This window comes from Mytilus trossulus, unplaced genomic scaffold (genome assembly GCF_036588685.1).
Source record: "Mytilus trossulus isolate FHL-02 unplaced genomic scaffold, PNRI_Mtr1.1.1.hap1 h1tg000085l___fragment_1__unscaffolded, whole genome shotgun sequence".
In the NCBI taxonomy this organism is placed as follows: Eukaryota; Metazoa; Mollusca; class Bivalvia; order Mytilida; family Mytilidae; genus Mytilus; species Mytilus trossulus.
The window spans coordinates 1,500,064-1,515,459 of NW_026963295.1; the positions used below are offsets into that span (position 1 = coordinate 1,500,064).

Consider the following 15,396-nt stretch of genomic DNA (forward strand, 5'->3'; position numbering starts at 1 on the left):
TATCGACTGTATTAGTTTCTGTAATTAGCTTTTTTCTACAGGGCAAGGTGATTAGCCTGACACCAAACCCCCTTACCAGGAGGGCCAGGAATTTATTAATCAAGGTTTTCTTCCTCTAGATAAGCTGCTAACCAAAGCTTATGACTCCCATCTATCCATTGGTTTTGTATCAAGTTGTACTTCTCTTAGATGAACTGCTTTAACATACATTAGCTATAATCTTCATCTGACCAACTAATTACCCATAGCTGGAGAAAGGTTGATGAGTGCTTGGGCATAGCCACAAGCCGGTGGGCCTACACACTGCATCTCTGGGGCCCTTGCTGCTCTGAGATCCTCTTCAATAATGCCTAGGATACTAGACCCTAGTTATTGTGTGCTGTCGCGGGGAGGCATTGCAGAAGTCTTGAATAGTGCAGAGGCTATGTCCTGGCAGAAAGACTTACTCACTCGGCTTTTTTTTTCACCTGCAAGCAGGCTAGCCATCGGTGATAAAAAGTCTATGGCTTTCTACCACACTAGAAGCATGCACAATCACCAGCACACTGTGATAATATATAGCTTTCAGAAAAGAAATGAAATTTAAAAAAGGCGGATTGAAAGGTTATCCAACGCATCGGGACAATATTTGTTATATCATGGGATATCAACATCATTGCCGACGTTGCTTCGATTCCCCAGTTTGTTTGCCTTTAACAATGGCACAGTGTCTGCATACATAAGGTGTTGTATAGGTATGAACCATCTCTTCAATTCCGTCAGATTTGTATTAACCGATTATAAATAAAATATATGGGATGTCCGAACAATATGCTTGTTGTGCACTGCCACATAAATGAATTTAAATAGTTGCCGCTTGAATTTTAGCTACAAACATCAATCGACAAAATATACTAACAGGGGCACTATTCCCAGAAGGGACTTGTTATACTTTTTATAATAAAGTACACACGAAAGCAGACATGTCAGTGTTGCACAATGCGATCGAATAGTGGTTTTTATACATAACATCCCGAACTATTAACTTAAGTGACGGTTCATTATTATGAATACAGAGATCAAATGCTGATAATCTAAATTGATGAGGCACATATTGTGCAATCATTGTTATCCAATATTGTTTTCATTTGTATTATAGAATCTACCCGGACATAAATAAAACTTCTGATTTATAATGCAGCCATATAGATTTACATTATAACGTACAAATATGGTCAGTTTTGATTATTACGGTCAGAACATTTTGCTATACAAGGCAGCCTGAGGTATCAGAACTACTAAAATTTATCAATATATCATGTAAATAAAGAAGGAGGACATTCTGGCACTCTAAATGTATGCTGACAAAAATTTGTAGTTATTGTGTTCCAATATTGCTGTGTAATATATATTCTATCCTGATATAAACATATTGCTTATTCACTATGTGGCTATATATGTTCGCATAATAAAGTGCAAATATGGTCTGTTGTTGGTTGATACGGTCAATTAATTTTAATAATGATTCAGCTTGAGGAATCAACACTACTGAAATTGTGTTATGTATCAATGTTTTAAATAAAAAGAGATCATGCTGGGACTCTTGGTTTTTGCAGACATTATTTTTTTATTCTTTGTAACCCAATATTGCTGTCAATTGTATTATACAATACATACTGATATAACAATATTACTGAATTATTATGATTTGTAGATTTTGATAAATTAAATAAAGTTCAAATATGGTCAGTTTTCGGTTGATGCGGTCAAATAATGTTGTTGTACAAGTCAGTCTCAGGAATCAAAGCTACTAAAATGTTGTATATATAATGAACAAGAAGAGAACAAGCTGGCACTTCAAATTTAAACGGACAATATTGCAGTCATTTGTATTATACAATACATACTGAAATAAACATATTACTGAATTAGTATGCAGCTATATATATATTTACTTACAGGGGCACTAGCTACGAGCTATATGAAAAATCTAATATGTTATTTTTTTGCTCAATCATTAATGAAATGCAAATAGTAAAATGATAATTCGCTTTTAGGAGCAAATGTGGTTCAATTTTGTCAAAATAAGCTTAAAATCATTGAATATCTTGCAAGTGAATAATTCGACCTCATTGAATCCATATTCATGCAAATTTCAATTTAACCCCTTAGCCTGAGATGTGACACATGAATTGTATGTGTTAAGTTATTTAAAAGAAAAGAATGTCAACACTGAAAGTAAAACAAAGCTAAAACATTTGATTGACTGATTCCATCAAAAAAAATATTCTTCTTAGGTTAAAACGTTGATTAACATTTTTGTTCATCCATCATATGAAATAAAATAGACCTAGAATAATCCAATAGCACGAGTTTGCTTAATATATTTATATCTATAGGTATGTTTACATCCCTAATATGGTCATATGATGACTTCAGAGGTCAACTCGATAATTAATTAGATGACATCTAGACTAAAATACACACGATACAAAGTTACGTATTTTCATTCTCGTGCCGTGTTAATTATTTATTTAAGATTTTTAATAGTTTGGATAAATGTTTTACATTGCTATAAATCAAATGTGTCAATTTAGTTATATTCGGTGAACATGAATTTGACAGCTAGGGGCCCTTTACTAAAGTGCAAATATAGTCTACTGACATTTTGTTAAGTATCAATATATTGCATAAAAGGAGGACATGCTGGCACTCTAACTTTATAAGGACAAAATATTGTAGTCATTGTGTTCAAATATTACTGTCATTCGTATTATACAATACATCCTGACATAAAAATATTGCTGATTTACTATGCGGAAATATAGATTTACGCAATAAAGTGAAAATATGTGAAAAAAAGTTGTGGTTGATCCTGTCTTATAAGTTTGCTATACAAATCAGCTTGAGGTATCAAAACTACTGAGATTTTGTAACGTAAAAATATATATTGAACACAAGGAGGGTATGCTGGTACTAATCATGTATACGGACAGAATTTTTAAGTCATTCAATTTGTATATTATATTCTATCGTGACATAAAAATATGGATGATTTCATATTCGTCTATATAGACGTACATAATAAAGTGCAAATATGGTCAGTGTTTGTTAATACAGTCAAATGATTCTGATATAATATCAGTTAGCCTGAGGGATCTAAACTACTGAAATTGTGTGATGTATTATTATCTTAAATAAAAAGAGGACATGGTTGAACATTAAAATTTGTTCCAATATTGATGTCATTTGTTGTATACATTATATCCTGACATAACAATATTACTAAACTATTATGCATCTGAATATATTTACATAATAAAGTGCAAATACGGTTAGTGTTGGTAGATACGGTAAAAAAAACAATTCTGTACGAGTCGGCCTGAGGTATCAAAACTTCTGAAATGTTCGTACTTATCATGTATATTGAACAAAAAGAGGACATGCTTGCACTTTAAATTTATGTAAACAACATTTTGTAGTTGATGTGTGCCAGTATTGATGTCTTTTGTATTATACATTCAATCCTGACATTAAAATATCGCTGATTTATTTTGCGGCTGTATATATTTACAAAGTAAAGTGTAAATATGGTTAGTGATGCGGTCAAATATTTTTTCAAAGGAGCCAACCTGAGGTATCAAAACTACTACAATGTGTTGCGAGACAATATTTTAAATACAAAGAGGACAAGCTAGCAATATAAATTGATGCAGACAAAAAATGTTCCTTCACATTTTGTTCCAATATTGCTGTCATTTGTTATACCATACAAATGATGCATAATAATATTTAGTACACACAGACTGTAGGAATGATAATTTGGAAACGAAATGGAAAATGTCTGATTGGTACCACATTTTCTGATATCTGCATTTGCATGTACATGTAATAGGGGTAATTGAAATAATAGAAAACAAAGGATATTGGGTTTCCATCCATGACACAAAATCATTACATGCACAACAACAAAAATATATGTGTATATGATTGATACAGTGATACATTGTCAATGTCTTTGATGTCAGGTGTTTTCGGTTCACGATCAATACATGTGTGTAAGAGATAAGAATAATGTCCTAAAGTTAAGACAAGACATGAAATAGCCGAAGATTCCAAAGTGGAACAAACATGAACTGTGTCACATTATCTTAAGACATATTTTTTAACATATGTAAGTACAGTTACACAAGAACTTTTCAATTATGTCAATAGACAACAGCACTCCCTGCTTTTATTGTATATTAAAGGGGAAAATATTATATCTGCACTTACCATTCTTCCAATCATGATAACTTTTGGTCCAATGCGTTTTGAAACAAGAAAAAACTGCATGCTGTTGATAATAAATAATCCTAAGGTAATCGAATACATCATTCGAGCATGATAGAAGTCCTCAGCTGACAAGGTCAGTCGCAAAACTACAGATGTAATAAATAGACTGTACATCATAATTTGAAAAAGTGTCCAAAATGAAAACCAGGTCGTTAAATTCAATGACACTTGCTTGATACCAAAAGCCTGAAAATAAATAAATTAAATTGAAATGAAAGCGAATTAAAAAAAGATGTGAGATGTCTTTTTCACTAAGATCGGTGTCCAGTGTCAAATTGACGTCCGTTCCACATTTGATGTCGAAAAGTGGAGATTCCAAATCGACGTCTTATTCTGATCACCTTTAATCGAAGCCATTTTCACCTTTCAAATAAAAAATAAACAATGATATCACTTCATACCTCGGACATTGAAGAATTGATGTACTCATGGACGTTGAATGTGCCAGTGTTAGTAACTATTATTTATAGACTAACTATTACCAGAATTTAGATAAAAAGGTAAGATATTACGGAATGCGTGGCACAGGCATCCACTATAAGAGTCAAATTGTATTAATGAATATTTTTTCTGATATTTGAATTATTGGAATGGTTGTTCTTTCTATTAGATTTAGCAAAAGTCTTTATCATGTTTAAGAGATATAAGTTTGAAAATGCAATGCACTTAACCTTTTTTCTAGGATTTCTAAATTAGTGGTGTTGCAACGTCATAGACAATGTCCTAACAACTACCATAATTGCAGAATGATGTATGAGGAGTGAAATAAATCACTTCATTTCTAATGAATTATTTTTATTATTTGTTGTGAAATCCCGATATTTCATTTCAAACAATGCCAAAAAAACCAATTACAGTCTTTATTTCTAACAACAAATTTGAAAACATAGTTCATGTTTTACAGAAATTTTAATCACTGTTTTTATTTTGTAATAACAATTCCCCATTTATTAACCATCCGTATTTTACAGGACAAAACTTGTATCCAGATTTATTTCACAGGAAATGTCGCGCAGGTATAGTTAAAAGATATAACTGCATTCTGTTTTTTTTTCTCCTGAATGCTGTGAAAACGCTTAAAAACAGTCAATTTTGAATTTTAGGAATATACATTCAAGTTTACTTTGCCTGCTTTAATTAAAGAGCAACCTGTCTGCTTAGGCTGTCGCATTTAAGTATCTGGAAGCAAAGATCGCAACTGATAGAGATTGTGTTTTAATTAATCAACTCCCCGAAATTAAGGTAGAAACCATTTGTATCAGTGTTTTCGTTTACAAACACTTCAGAATCCGAAAAATATAGAAAAACTCAGATCACACCACGCAATCAAGTGGAAATTCCGGAACTCAATTTGTCGAATATATGGACTAACAAAAAAGTTCAAGACGCATACACGCATACACGAAAACAAAGTTGCTCCGAGGAACATGAAACTCTCTAACCCAAATTGATATTCTATTTACTGAAAGAAGAGACACATTCTAACGAACCCCACACACTGCTCAGGAAAATGACCGTCCTATTCTACTTATTGCAGCCATATACATGTTATAGGTTGGTAGTTTTAATTTCTAAATGATATTAAGGACAAAAGAGCGATGAATGGTTAAAAGTATATAATATTTTACTCAGATTCATGATAATCGTCCAACCAAGTCAAATAATTTATTAAAAAGGATCCAAGATGATTGCCGATTTCTGCCACATCAGTATTCCAAACTCCAAATGTGTGGAGAACAAAAACTGGAGTGTCTAATACCAGTATGTGATACACTTATATCAGGTTTTAAGTACAGCTCTTTGTAATAACCAGGCAGAGTGCGATACATGAAGGTTTCAGATTTTTTCTATAATTGGCCTAGTAGAAGCAATAAATGAATACTGCTCTAAAAATAATTTTGAGTGGGAAAATATGAGTGGTTGCAATGGTAACGGACACTCTATTTTTTGGTTGTTAATGGTGGTGAAATCTTTCAAAAATCAGCTAAATCACCTCAATTCAGAATCGTGCATTTTTTTTTATTAATTTTCATATGTAACATTGATAGAACTTGGTTTAAGCTTCATTTTAGTGAAGATTGCATGTCAACCAAATTTGCCAATTTTTTGTAAAATTTTGTGAAAAAATGCATATTTTCAACTATTCTAAAATTGGGATTTTTGCTGAATTATCAAATTTTCTCTGGCTTTTTTTTAGAAAAGTGCAAATGTGTACAGAATAGTTAGCACTGTAGTTATGAAGTTTGGATACTTCTTTACCAAATTAAATAGTGAAATGCGTAAAATAGATCGTAAAACGGGGTCTATGAGTATTCATGTAAAAATGTATATGTACACTACCTTATACAGGTATGTATAATTTAGAATACTATGACTTTGCAATTCTCGGGGATGAATTTTGTTTTTGCTTTACATACAACGCCTTTTGTCAAAGATTAATGGGAACACCGTTCATTTTTCTGTTTCTTTGTAGGTGATAACATTTTCAGACACTGATTTAAATATAAGTAATATATTCCGATTAAAAAAATGTGTGGGTCTTAAAAAAGAATTGTTGCAAATGTTTGAACAATGGCCACTAGTGTTATGGATAAATAAACAGATATTTCAGAAATTCGATATTGATACCCGACTCAAACAAACAAAATGAAAAAAGTAGTTACACTTAAATTCAGATTGAAACACGATAGCCTCCTAAACTTTGAAGACCTAACTGTTACAACATCCTTGCTGTGTGTTAATCACAAACAGTACTGCTAGATAACGGAAATAAAGATATTTCATTTAAAAAGGAAATCATGATAATCATTGGTCTGTTCTATTTCCTTTTGGATCTCAACTAAACATGTAAAGAGGATAACCAATTACATTAATGTCCTTAGAAACGTCATTATTGCTGAGTCCTCTAAGTTCGGCACTTAGTAACATCAACTTAATAAAGAATCAAAGTCGAGCTTCAGATTTATTGGTGTTCTACAATCTCGTAGAGCAGTCAAAAAAAGGCAACAGTAGTATATCGCATATACCGGTGTAAAAAGTCACAAATCGATGGAGAGAAAACAATTCAAGGTTACAACATAAAAGCAAAGGACTACATCAACTATAAGAGGAAAACAAAAGGCACCACAAAGACTAAAGAGCAACAATTAAGCTAAAAACAAAAACGCCAACTTACATAAAATCAGAATCAGATGTGGATTCCAAACAGATCCGTAAGAAAATCATGCAATCAACGTCTCTTTGTAACTGCAATAATACTGAAATTTGTATCTACTTTTTTTTCGAGTCTTACTAGATTCGAACATTAAAGTTCATTTGAATGAATTGGTCATATTTATTTTGTAAATAATTCTCGAGTATATTGATAAAGAAGAAATACGTCGTTCTTTGAAAAACCACACGTAATCAAACAAACAAAATCCTCTAAGAAGATATATTGTGTGTTAAGTTCTGATTATGAATAAAAAGAACACAAATGGACATTCTGTTGGGAGCCACCTGTTCCAGTTATTGCTTCTTATTCCTATAATGGTTGTAGGTAGACTTCATACCCTTCATACATAAGCTTTTACAATGCAGAATAATAACATGCCTGCATTATTCTTTCACTGCACGTTCCGCTTAAAATATTATGTCTTCTTGCTGAAATATTAATCGCGTTGTGACAGTCCAATGAATCTGTCTCCACCAACTTGGAAAAAAAATTCAGATTCACAATTGTATTTTATTTATTTAGGTATCAATATTCTTGAAAAGCCTGTATATGGCATACACATTTAAAAGCTGACAGGGTAACCCAGAACTTGTTTTCATTGGTAGAGGGTTTGTGCTTATAAGTAAGCTATAAGACCAATATGCACGAGTGTTGAAGGAATGATCGTTCCTTTGAAAATGTACTGACGCCATCTCAAGTTGGTTTACCGTTATAACAAACCTGTTTCACGTGTATAGATAGATATTTTCCAATAGCTATTACAATGACCCCATCTTAATTTTCGTTTGTGTCCTATCTAATTAGAGTATTCATCTGATTTGTACGAACGTGAGAAAAACAACAGATTCCACATATTGGGCAAATTTTGCATACCTTTTAAGTCACTTAAACCCATCCCCGGATTTTGCCTGAGTTCTTCTTGCTCACTAGTAAGTTAATAAAGTTCAGTTGTCTAGACTGTGTATAAGTTGCTTTTCGTTTTTTGCATTGACATAGTCCATATACAAAAAGAGGTGTTGTGTGTGTGCCAAAGAGACAAATATCCACAAACAATCAAATACAGTGGATGAAAGCAATTACAGGTAACACTACAACTTTCCACAAATTTCAAACTTTTGTAAAAGGCCCTAACATGAACATATAAAACATTTAAATACAAAACAATACCTTGTACAATACCAAAATATAGGTATCGCCAGAGTGTTAAACCATTAATGTGCATATGTGTATAACAATTAAATGTGCTTTCGATATACAAAATCAATAGTAATACCAACATAAAAACAGAATTCAAAGGTATAATTACAATTATGAATAGGTAACCTTGCAGAACAAGGTGGATAATATTTCAATACCAGTTCGTGTTTTTTTTTTTGGTTTATGAGTTCGACTAACCCTTAGTTATTGTTTGCCTCTCTTTCAAAAAAAGATAATACCTTACAACAATGAGGTACCAAGTTGGCTTGTTTTAAATTCACGTGTATCATTTCATAATATAGACATTATCCCTGACGATACAACAAAACTTGTCTGATTGATAGGATGACTTTCGTCTTAGACCTTTTCAACAATTGTTGAACGACTACGACAGGTCAGATATGATGGTTCGTCTCAAACAATAGAATTGAAACACAAATATGATTGATCCCATAGGATTATTTTCATTCCCAATAGATCAACTACCCAATATGACGCGTGTACATGTTTCCACAGTGTCTGTTAATTTTGGCTTCGGATGATTCAATGGTACTACTCATTACTTTATTTTTGTTTAATTCTCCAATTTGATGTTAAACTTGAAATCTATACTCAGCGACCATACAATTTAATTTCGACTATTTTTCTAAAAAGTTATCCGGTTTGTACTGTGCAGTCGATAGAAATGATCCCGACAACAAGGTGCCGTAGCTTACCATAAAGTGTAGGAAGCTGATAAATGGTCTCGCCCTAATACAGTACGATCAAAACAAAATCAAAGCAAAGTAGCGTTCACAAATGAACCTCATCAGCTGAAGTACAAAAAATTTATAATAAAATAGATACCAAGATTTTAAAGGCTCTTGGTGTCTCATCTGGTTCAGATTTTGATTCAAACCGTTAGTTGTTTTTTGTTCGTTTTCTTGCTATTGTTATCCCTTTTTCACTTGGAAAAATATCACACAATGCAACATATAAATCAGACATTCAGAATTATCAAATGGTGTCATTTTGGTTGAAGACCACCATCTCAAACCCTCCAAAAAAGGGGAAAAGGGAAACAAATTTACTAACTGTAATCGAAAAAAAAAACGAAAGCAAAGTATAATGTCAAAATACTATACAGGAAACTAAACATTCTATTGTGACAAAAACTTACCGATTGCGATGACCAACTTGTATAGTCAGAGATAACATTCCAAAACCATTTTGCATGTAAACAAAGCATTGCGCGGAAAAATTGAAATTGCGCATGTGGCGCAGAAAAAAATGGTGCCCGGTCAATGTTTTCAGTTCATTAAGGAATCATCTCAGTGTTAACATGGTATCTTGAAGCGTATTAGCACCTCGTTACTAAATTATCGATGTGGCCTTTGACTTTTACTTTAAAAACCATTGCGATTTTACCCCTTCCGAATTTGAATGTTTAAACCAATCGACCTGAAGAACAGTTGAGAAACACAAACTCTAGCGGACAGACGGCAGTCCTGGTACAATGTTTCTCCACAAATTTCATAAATAGCATTACAAAACGAATTAATAGCTATTAGCACGTGAACAATCTGCTATGACAGACTAGCATATATAAATATTCAGGTTATCATAAAATTTAAGAAGAAAAATAGGTAGATTACGATGGTAAATGATTGCAGTAAAAAACTACTAAATTCAACGTTTAATAAATTCAACGTAAAATGTATAACATGTATAAATACATGTAACAAGAATGTTATACAAAAGAGAGCGAGAGATAATTCATATTTGTTTGAAATATGTTCTTTCGCCAAAATGGTGTCAAACGATAAATCATAGGTGTAAACGTGATTCATGTGATACTATTTATGAAAGATTTTTGATTTTCAGACTGCCCCTTCATTTTACTTGTAAACTGTAGGTGTCATTAGTCAGTGTCGAGAGTTGTTGAAAAAGGTCTATTACTATCACATTTTGAGTAAACGTTAGACTCATTTAGTACGTACATAAACATAAAACATTCAAAATTCGTTCTGATACTGTAATATTATTTTCTGTTGAGAAATTAATCAAAACATTTGCAGAATATGATACTTTTTACAAAATAGTAGCTTTTGGCAGTAACAGTGAAATGTGCAAGTGCAACTATTACGGTGTAAATCGTTTACGATTTTGAATACAATAATATATATTGGTGTTTATCTTATTTCTTTATTTTATTGAGTTTCTTAATGTTTCTGAGGACTAAGTCTTCAAATTACCTGTCTCATTTCCTCTACAAATGTGGATGCTGCCCATGCATACACGAAATACTCCATAACAGAGGGTGACTTCACTGGAATTGGATGTAAATCTGTCAGTACGAACATGCTGAACATCACTAGCATTACCATATATGCCAACTATTCAAAACAGACACGAAGACTTGTAAATAACAGACAAGTGATATTTTAATATAACGAGATTACCATCAGGTGAATGTACATGCCAAGGATGATTTATAAAAAAAAATGTCCAATTTAGTGTGAAATACTTTTTTAATTCCACATTAACGCTCTAGAACGATGTCTTTTGGGACTCCCCTGAATAAAACAATTGAACTTGAGGATAAAACATTAACTGGTTTTATACAAGAAATTAATACAAATGACACGCTTTAGCAACTTTATAATGCAAAAGATAAACATACACATATTCACTTATTTCTCGTGAAGATTATTAGTGATGCACAATATAAATGTGATGTTTTTCTCTCATATCTTAAAATGTAAATATTTTTTCAATATTTGATTCTTTTTAGTGTTTTTTGCCTCTGAAATCCTTAATAGATTTCACTCCTGTTGTGTTTCGAGAGATTCAATTGCTTTTCAACACACAATGTAACATTGTTGCATATATAACTATTTGGACTTAATAATATATTAATATTATAACATAATATTATTCACATATTATTTTCATGGAGTTCTAATAAAATTCATCATTTAAACCATTGTGTTTATAAACAATTTTAAGTTACATGGTTAAATGTGATGTCGTGACGACCAGGATTCTTAAATATAATGTGAGTTTTGAAAGACTGTAAATAAGCAGCCAAGCCAGCAAAAGTTGATGTAAGTGGCTCTTGTTTCATCTGTATGTTTTATAAAATTGCTTACCAAGATATTGGGATTGTTTGGCAAGATTTGGCTTCCCAAACGACAGGTATGTCTAATGCAATCGAGACACCGGGAATATCTCAAATAATTACTTCGTACGACGGAACTTCATTTAAGGTAGAAGATAGAAAAAAATCACTTTTGATAAATATTCCTCGAGGTAGGGTCAAATTAATCGCCTGTCAAATGAGATATGGATGAGTAAACTTCTTTTTGCAAAGGTTTTTAAATGACCATTAAGATATTACTTGTCCGAAAGTGAAAGCCGAATTGGCTGCAAGATTTGTAGAAGTCCTAGCTGAAGTTTTATCAAATTTTTTATTGCGTAATTATCAAAGTCTCGTGTACACTTGAGAGGATTTTTCGCTAATGCATGAAAGAGAATTTAAATCTTTGAAAAATCCCCCAAAATTCATTTATAAAAAAGTAGATTTATAAACTGTTAATGACGTTCCTCTCAACGTATTAGATTTAAAATGTAAAGGTGTTACTTAAAATCAGGTATTTTATATAGGAGACAAATTGACAAATACTATCATGAATATTATACTTGGTTTTGATTGATTAATTCTGAATGGAGTAAAGTTATACTTTTATTAAGAATGTTAACAAGGTATATATATTTATTAAGGGCATCCGATACAGTGTCAAGGGATGTAACTCTTGGTGCGACGTTAAGCGTTTGCATTCCCGCAAAACGTCACTTTTTGCGGGACGTTATGCGTGTAATATCCGTAATAAGAAACGTAATGTGGATCGATTTTTCGATGCCCCATTTTCTGTTTCTCCCGCATGCCAACTTCTACACCATTGATTTTAGTGCATTTGAATCTAACATGATAACAGTCCAATAAAATCATAAGAAATAAAACACATTTACTGTTTCTGTGCGATCTTCAACACAATATTGTATAGTGAGCAATCTCAAGACGACTTACCCTTTTGGTGTTAATAATATAATGCATGTCAATTATCATTTTATTTATTATCATTTATCATCCATGATTTGGTTCGGGTCAGATTTTCTGTCATTTTATTACAGCACAGAAAACCAAATTAATGATATTTATAAAATAATACCAAAAATTTAGGTACACGAAGAAGTAAACTTCCTAACTGAACAATTCATTCAATTTATTTATGTTGGGTAAATAATGGTATGCCGCTAATATTAACAATGATACAACTTTAATAAAAGAACAAAGTTCCTATCAAGTTCCTCTACGTAGTACGTTTTTTATCTAACAAAAGGCAATTATAGCAAACAATATTTTCATACACCCGTAAAAATTTGACGGGACGTATTATGGTATACAAATGTCCGCGTCCGTCTATCCTTCGTAAACATTGTACAGCATATTTATACATCAAATTGCGGAGGGTATAATGTCTGTCTGTCTGTCTGTCTGTCTGTCTGTCAATCCAGTTTCTTGTCATTGCAACTCCTCTTTAACCACACATCAGAATTTCATGTAACCTTGTTGGATAATAAGGACATACGTAGATATGCATATCGACATGAAATTACAATTCATTTTTTTTCTAGGAGTTACGCCCTTTGAACTTGATTGCTTAAATATACTACTGCAACATTTTGACGTTGCAACTCCTCTGAAACCACACAACAGATTTCATAAAACCTTTTTAGATAATGACATACTATGCAGATGTGCATATTGACTGGAAATTATGATTCAATTTTTTTTCTTATACACTTTTGATTATTACAGTTATTTCATTTCTCCATTGACAAAGTGAGTACGTGGGTATGTGAGCGCGCTCACTAAGGTTCGTTGATATTCTTATTTCATTGATCGTACCATTGTTGTTTTTTTCATGATGGTCAAACAATATGTATACTTTTTGGTGAACTTTTTGAGTTACAGGACTTTCTAAATAAAACGAGGATATTTTTTTTAAGTTCGCGCTGTATCTCAAAAAACTATTTATGATTATTGCTTAAAACTTTACACACTTCTTAGTTATATTAATCTGTATACTTTTTAGGGATGATTCAAATTTTATTTAAGGTGGTACACTACAGGGAGATAACTCTGTAACATCAGCTAAACGTTTTAATTACCTTGTGTTGTTAAGGGAATATTAAGCTTCTCAATGATCAAAATTAGTGTTTGTCAAACTGCTATATAACCAGTGTAATTTTTCTGATAAAATGTTTGGTTCAAATTTTTTGAAATTTTTATATTTTTGTCAAAGGGTCAAAGTATATATATATATAAAATTTTATGAAAATTAAACGAGCCAAATTAATTTTAGTGAAGGTGTTGGGTACCACCTTAAGAGTTATTGAGTTAATGAAAAAAGAGGTTTTTTTCACATGTCGCGCCGTATCTCAGAAACTATTTATAATTAGCGTATAAAATTTCACATACTTGTTTAGTTAAATTATTTTTAAGATCTGTACTCTTTTCGTGATGATTATTTAATTCATTTTTTAGTTCTTGAGTTTCATTGAGCTTCAATTGTGTATCATAGAAAACATGTTGTGATATATAAACTTCCTTTTGAGCAAGAATTAGGAATGAATCAGGATATACTTAGCATGACTACCTGTACAACTCCCATGTTGTTTTAAAAACATGTATTTCACAGCATTGACGTATTTTTGCCACCTTTAAACAATTCAATTGAAGTAAAGGATGTAAATTGTGCATGCTTGTGTGCCTGTGTAAACACCATTAATCTAAAATGGGTATTTGTTAAGAAATTAAGGGGTAAAATTAATTGCAGCATAGTATAAAGCCAATAAAATGTTGGCCTTTTTATGTGTGACAAAATTTATTATCAAAATATCACAATCACCTAGGTCAGCTCCTATTATTTTTTTTTTTTTTTTTTTTTTTTTTTTTAATATTTAACATATTTTATTAATAATCACCTGTTACATCAACCCTCAGTTGCCCAGGGAACAACTAAGGGGGCCCCATTTTTACAGACTCATTTGTCGGGGAAAAAGCAAATGAGAAAAAAAACTCCCACTATAATTTATTAACATCCACCTTTATAAATATTATCTATCCTTGTACAAATGTACCTGTACATGTAGTCCTTATCGATCTATATATCTATACCTCTCACCATATATAATTATTTGAATAAAGTATCCTATTATTTTAATCAAAATAAAAGACAATTATATTCGGTATGATTTGGTTCTATTGATTACAGAAAAAATTACCATATTACAAAAAAAAAATACTTAGCATTTAGCAGACATAAATGACATACTTGCTTTAATATGCTAGGCAAGTTTCTTCTAACATTATGATTAAGAAGATAATAGTCTGTGTATTGGCTGCTGACTATGGATTCGAAAGACCGAGAAAAGACAACATTTACGTGCCAAAATGGACTTGTTGAATTCAATGTAATACCCTTTAGTTTAAATAATGCACCAGATGTTTTTACAGCGTTTATGAGTAGAGTATTAGAAGGTTTAGAGCATTTTCCAATAGCATATTTAGATGAAATTTTGGTAGTTTCTGCTACATTTGAAGAACAATTAAACACACTAAAATT

At 31.8% G+C, this 15,396-nt stretch overlaps 1 protein-coding gene across 1 annotated transcript in view; it reads right to left on the reverse strand.

The window, feature by feature from the left end:
• LOC134699778 (transient receptor potential cation channel subfamily M member 5-like) overlaps window positions 1-15,396 on the reverse strand; it is a 99,854-nt gene that overhangs the window by 24,332 nt on the left and 60,126 nt on the right. The window contains exons 13-14 of the mRNA XM_063561194.1: window positions 10,960-11,100; window positions 4,255-4,500 (exon numbers count right to left, since the gene is read on the reverse strand). Of these exons, the coding sequence (XP_063417264.1) occupies window positions 4,255-4,500; window positions 10,960-11,100 (387 nt within the window). The remainder of the gene's footprint in view (window positions 1-4,254; window positions 4,501-10,959; window positions 11,101-15,396) is intronic.